The sequence below is a fragment of the Charadrius vociferus genome, unplaced genomic scaffold (assembly GCF_000708025.1).
Source record: "Charadrius vociferus isolate BGI_N301 unplaced genomic scaffold, ASM70802v2 scaffold647, whole genome shotgun sequence".
Lineage (NCBI taxonomy): Eukaryota > Metazoa > Chordata > Aves > Charadriiformes > Charadriidae > Charadrius > Charadrius vociferus.
In genome coordinates this window covers 312,823-318,458 of record NW_009649585.1, presented here as the reverse complement: position 1 = coordinate 318,458, position 5,636 = coordinate 312,823, and the positions used below count along the sequence as shown (strand labels likewise).

The following is a 5,636-nucleotide window of genomic DNA, read 5'->3' as shown; positions in this document are numbered from 1 at the left end:
CCCCCGGCACCCCGGGCTGCATCCCCAGCAGCGTGGCCAGCAGGGCGAGGGGGGATTGTGCCCCTCTGCTGCGCTCTGCTCTGGGGAGACCCCCCTGCAGTGCTGCCTCCAGCTCGGGGGCCTCAGCACAGGAGAGACATGGACCTGGTGGAGCGGGGCCAGAGGAGGCCCCGGAGATGCTGGGAGGGCTGGAGCCCCTCTGGTGGGAGGACAGGCTGGGAGAGTTGGGGGGGTTCAGCCTGGAGAAGAGAAGGCCAAAAAGGGGAGACCTCAGAGCCCCTTCCAGTCTCTGAAAGGCGCTTATGAGAAAGCTGGGAACAGACTTTTTAGCAGGGCCTATTGCAATAGGACAAGGAGTGATGGGTTTAAACTGAAAGAGGGGAGATTTATACTAGATATCAAGAAGAAATTCTTGATTGTGCGGGTGGTGAGACAGTGGCTCAGGTTCCTGGAGAGGTGGTGGCTGCCCCATCCCTGGAAACATTCCAGGCCAGGTTGGACGGGGCTCTGAGCAACCAGGTCTAGTTGAAGATGTCCCTGCCCAGGGCAGGGGGTGGACTAGATGGCCTTTAGCGGTCCCTTCCCACCTAAACTATTCTGCAATTTTATTTTGTCAGTTGGGCAGAGAAGACGTGGGGAAAAGCTTCAATCGGGTGTGGGGAGGGAGCTTGGCACAGATGGAGGAAGAGCACTGTTGCAGAGGGATGACACAGAGAAGGATGCTGGGGAGGAGGAGGGTTGTTTTCTGGACCTTTACCAATGTCAGGAGCCTGGATTTGGTTTGTGGGTTGCCAGCGGAGCCGGAGCTGGCTAGTGAATGAGGAAAGCTGCGTGGTATGTTGCAGGTGTGGAGCTGTAGGGTGTGAGATGTAAACGTGGAAGGGGGTGGCTGGCAGCTTACGGTGAGTTTTGAGAAGCTGTAGAGAGCTGCAATGCCCGAGTGGGCTGGGCTTGGGACTGCAGGGGTTTCTCTTACCCTCTAGGGAAAGTGTGTGTATTTGGGAGAGAGCTGTTAGCTTAAATGCTAAAAGCATGACTGAGGTGAACGTCGCTGTGAAGCAGCCAAAGAACTGGAGCTGAGACGATCGGTTTTTGCCCTGGGCAATAAAAACTGCAGATGAGGATTTGTTTGTAGGCAAACCCTGTTTGAAGGTGCTTTGGGAATGCTACAGAGAAAATTTTTGGGGTAGTGGGTACCAACTTGTTCTGCTTCCCGTGGGGATACGCGACGGAAGTTACTGAAGTTAGCATCAACAGTTAAAACGAGGGGTAGTGGCATGAAATTGTGCCAAGGAGAGTGCGTCAGGAGAGTCACGCTGGCAGCGAGATTGGCTGGGCACTGGGACAATTTTCCAGTGGGGAAGTGGTGGAACAGTTATTGGGAGGGGAATTGAAAACTGCGCTGGCTGCTGTTGGTACGGTGGTGGGTCACTGGGGAGACGAGTATTTATTTACAGGAGCGTTTGCAGGCCACAGTCATAAGCCAGCCTCCTCGTGTTCAAACAGTGTAATAGGAAGTAATTCCCTGTGCTGCTGCCCTTCGCGTGTCTTCTGTTTCTTCACTTTTTTGGCTCTGTGTGAAGCACAGATCGCTTACCTTGAAATAGTTCCGAATAGACCAGATCGGACTAATATCAGTTTTTCTCCAGCTCTCTAGATATCAAAATGACTTCCATGCTGAGCCATGCCATCAGAAACCTCCCTGCTTCCTCAGCATGGGCTGCCAGGGCCTGTAAGTATCTTCACGTTTATTAAAAGCTTGAATTGGTAGGTCGTAAAGTTCTGTTTGAAGTGTTGGATTTGGAAGGGATGCTTGTATCTGAATCTCTGTTTCATTGCCATCTTAAAAAAGGTGACAATGTTGTTTTTAAAATAACTAATTCCATTGTTGCCATATTTGTCCCTTCCCACATCAGATGTGGGAGAAATCTGATGTTAACGGGTAATATGAACTGTGTCATTTTTATGAGCAGAGTAAACTAAAAAAATCTCACAGATGTTCAGGTGCAGTTGTCTTAATATGACATTATCTTCTTTTTTTAACAGTTCTTACAGAAACTAGAAATGTTTTTAACGTTTCAGGTTTGATAGATCCTACTTCTTCGTTTCTTGTTTTTCAGTTGCTCGGTCGCTCAGCTGTTCTTCACAGTTACAAGCCGCAGGTAAAGTGAAAACACCAGGAACCTCAGTGGGACTGTGCTAGAGAAGACTATTTTTGAAGCTGCCTCCCTTTTCCAGAGTTTTGGTCGACATAAATTTCGGAAATAGAGTGCAGACAGCCTTAGTTCAAAAAAGTTGCAAACAAATAAAACTACAGGCAAACCACTGTTTGGAGCAGAGTCCTTTCAACCTCTGAGTGTCCCTCGCTCCCAGCAGCTATTCCCAGTCCAGAGCTCACGCCCCGTTGTCACCTGATAGATTGCTATTTCTAGAATCTAAACAGAGAGGCTGAAGTTTGTAAGCTCTCTGGGCCTAACCAGATCGCTTGCCCAGAGAGGAGGGGATTGTCCCTGACAAGGAGAAGCTTGTGGAATTAGCTCTGAAGTCCAGTGAGACCAGTAAGAGGCTCAGGTCTCAGTGGAGCCGCTGGACTCGCACAGTTATGTGGGTTATTAGCTGTGGTCCTTAGCGAGCGGTTGAGGTGATCCGGCGTTCTGGGATTCGCTGTGGGGGTTGCTCAGGTGACTTAATGCTTTGAGCTGCCTGGGTTTTGGAAACTGGCCGAGGCAGCAGCTCCCCCTCGACTCCGTGGCTTTGGGCAGAGAGCCTTGTATAACCCGAGAACAGTGCTGGAGTTTCATCCTCCAACTTGCTTGAGTACTGCTTGAGTACAGTATTTAGCTGGACTTAACCTGATTTTACGAGTCTCTGTCCTTTTCGAGCTTGTGGACATGGGGAGCTGCCCCATGCTGCCGTATATGCTCATTAAGATTTTCAGGCCTGATTACATTGGGAAATTCTTGTTGAACTATTTGTTAATCATCACTCCAGAAGAGCTCTGACAGTGGCCTGTTGAACAATACTGTACCATGACATGCTTTGTCTTGAACCTGAGATGCTTTACAGCGAAGTAGCAAGTTACCCACAGCAACTATTGCACTCTTCTTGCTACTGCTTTCCTATGGGAGTGAAAGTTAGTTGACTTCTTGAACTGTGTTTTGATTTACCTTGAGTTATCTCACCTTCACTGTGCAGCAAGAGCACGTGTATAGGCAGTTACTGTGGAAGGTGGATTGCTGTTTGCGGTCCTTGCTGCTCCCCAAGTGAGAGATCTTACTCAGGCTTTCAATTTGATCTGCCTCGTTCATGTTGTAAACTGTGCAGCATTTTTAGAGGTATCTCTTCCTGCAGCATTCTTCTCAGTGGTAACAGAGACTGGGAGTTATGTGCCTTTGTTCTCAACTGTACCATTGCCTCGGTGTAGCTACAGATGACTGCTGATACGGGACATACCGAGTTGTTAAATTGTTTCTCACTGATCACATAATTAGCCAGACAGGACACCTGAACTGTAATCTTGTCTCTATCTGCTCTGCTTTTGACTTAGGCACCAAAAGAGAACAGTTTCCCTAGTTTTCTAGTGCATTTTACATGCTCTTTAAGCTTGCTGGTATTCTTGTTAACATCCCTTCTCTCTTAGCAGTCCAGCCTAAGAGTAAGAAGACTTTGGCCAAAAGTGGTGTGAAGAATATCGTTGTGGTAGAGGGCGTCCGTATTCCGTTTTTGCAGTCTGGCACCTCGTAAGTATACAATAAGAATACGTGCTGCCTTGCTTAATAGCAGAATCTTTCTGTGAAAAATGCTGGCTTACCCGTTCATTTTATTGTACTTATTCTTGTGCTTAAAAGTACTGAAGTGGCAATGAGTTAGGCTGCTACAGTTATTCCAGGTTACCTAATGAAAAAACGTGGTTTGAAGAAGATTGCCCATGGGTATGAATTCTGAGAAGAATGAGGATTTATGCTGCACGTCTAGTGGAAGCTGCTGGTGAATCTATAGCAGATAAAGCAACGATTTTCACAAAACTAGCAGAAGAGGTGCAGAGAATCTGCTGTAGACTCTTCTCGCTGGACTGCTAGGCCACCAAATTCACAGCTGAATTAGGACCGGACCTAACTCTTAGTTAGGATGGATTATTCTGTTACTGCTGACCTATACACAGATAGTCTGCACAACCTGGGATATGAAATATTTGATTAGAAATGCAACGTGTTGTGTTAAACCGTTAAAAAAATCGAGTGTTTCTGGTACGTCACCAGTTCTTTGCTGCTGATGTGTGGTTACAGTGGGGAAGCAGACATCCGTATGGGTTTCTGACACCCCTAAGTTTCTGCCTCTCTTCTTTAACTTCCAGGTATGCGGATCTTATGCCACATGACTTGGCAAGAGCAGCACTGCAGTAAGTAAATTGAATACTGGAAGGCCCCAGAGAACTCGTTGAACTGCTGGGGTCCTGGTGTTGGTACGGTGGCTGCAGCAGATTTGGAAGCCAAGGCTCTAGCTTTGTCTCTGAACGATACGATCCAGGTGCTTCGTTTTTCGTGGTCTGCCACCACCTTACTAGGTGGCTTAAGCCACGATAGGCTTGCCTTGAAGTGTATCGTTACGCAGAGATTACGTTGTTGTCCTGCTTGACAAATTATAGTTCATTTGAATCCTGACTGCAGGTAGTTTTCTAAATGCAGAGATCATAGCTACTGTTGAGGTGTGCTTACCGTTCGTGGGAAAAACAGTCTGGGGGATGCAGGGAAAACTCAGCCACAACAAGAAGAACAAGTTAATTCTGCCATCTTCCGTGTCCCTTCCGTTCTGCAGTGATTTGACAAAAGTCGTAGGTCATTAGCAGTGGGTTTGTTTCGTTGAGAAGCAGAGCAAAGTGCTGTTGAAAAGAGAGAAGGCTTTACTGGGGGGCGGAAAGGAGATTTCAAGGAGAGATGGTGAAGTTGGGTGCGGTCATGTCAAATCTGAATGCTGCATTTAGCCAAGGCAGGCTGATTTGGTCGACTGGCAGTGTGTTAGTCGTGTGAGGGCTGTCCTGGACATTGAGGGGTTTTTAGTGTGCTGTGGAAGAGAAGTCACTGGTTGAGGTGCCTTTAGTTTCATTTTTATTTGGCGCTTTGTAGCGCGTGAAACTACATTTGAATCCCAGTGGCCTTAAATCACCGCCTCCGATGGGATTTGCTGTGCTGGCATGTTTGTCAAGATGTTCTGCCAAGTTATGCAATAGATTTTTCTAATGAACTCTGAAAAAGCACTGCTTATTTTCTGTGTGTCTTTATTGAAGTTTTACATGTTCCTACACCAAAGGTGATCAGCTTTGTTATCTCTTAAGGCCCTCTGCTGTTAATTTTGATGTCAGAATGCCCCAAACTGGGGAGGATACTAACAACAGTTTCGGGGGCGGTGTGGTATAGAGTAGTTGCGTTCATTAAATTATGTAATCATGTATAGTGATATTATCACCATGATTATTTGCAGTCCGTAGTCAGTTATGCTTTTCATTGGGGACATATGCACATAAGACTTCTTCTGAACTCGCGGCAGAAGATGTCTCTCCGTTGTTGCCTTGTTCTCCAGCCAACCTGGTGGAAAGAGGGTGTTTAAGAACTGTGGCAAGGTCATTGCTTATATGGTGC

The 5,636-nt window shown here is 47.1% G+C and overlaps 1 protein-coding gene across 1 annotated transcript in view; it reads left to right on the top strand.

The window, feature by feature from the left end:
• Window positions 1-1,665: 1,665 nt before the first annotated feature.
• Window positions 1,666-5,636, top strand: part of HADHB (hydroxyacyl-CoA dehydrogenase/3-ketoacyl-CoA thiolase/enoyl-CoA hydratase (trifunctional protein), beta subunit) — a 16,859-nt gene continuing 12,888 nt past the window's right edge. Inside the window, 4 exon segments of the mRNA XM_009890362.1 lie at window positions 1,666-1,732; window positions 2,121-2,162; window positions 3,641-3,740; window positions 4,355-4,433. Coding sequence (XP_009888664.1) covers window positions 1,666-1,732; window positions 2,121-2,162; window positions 3,641-3,740; window positions 4,355-4,433 — 288 coding nt within the window.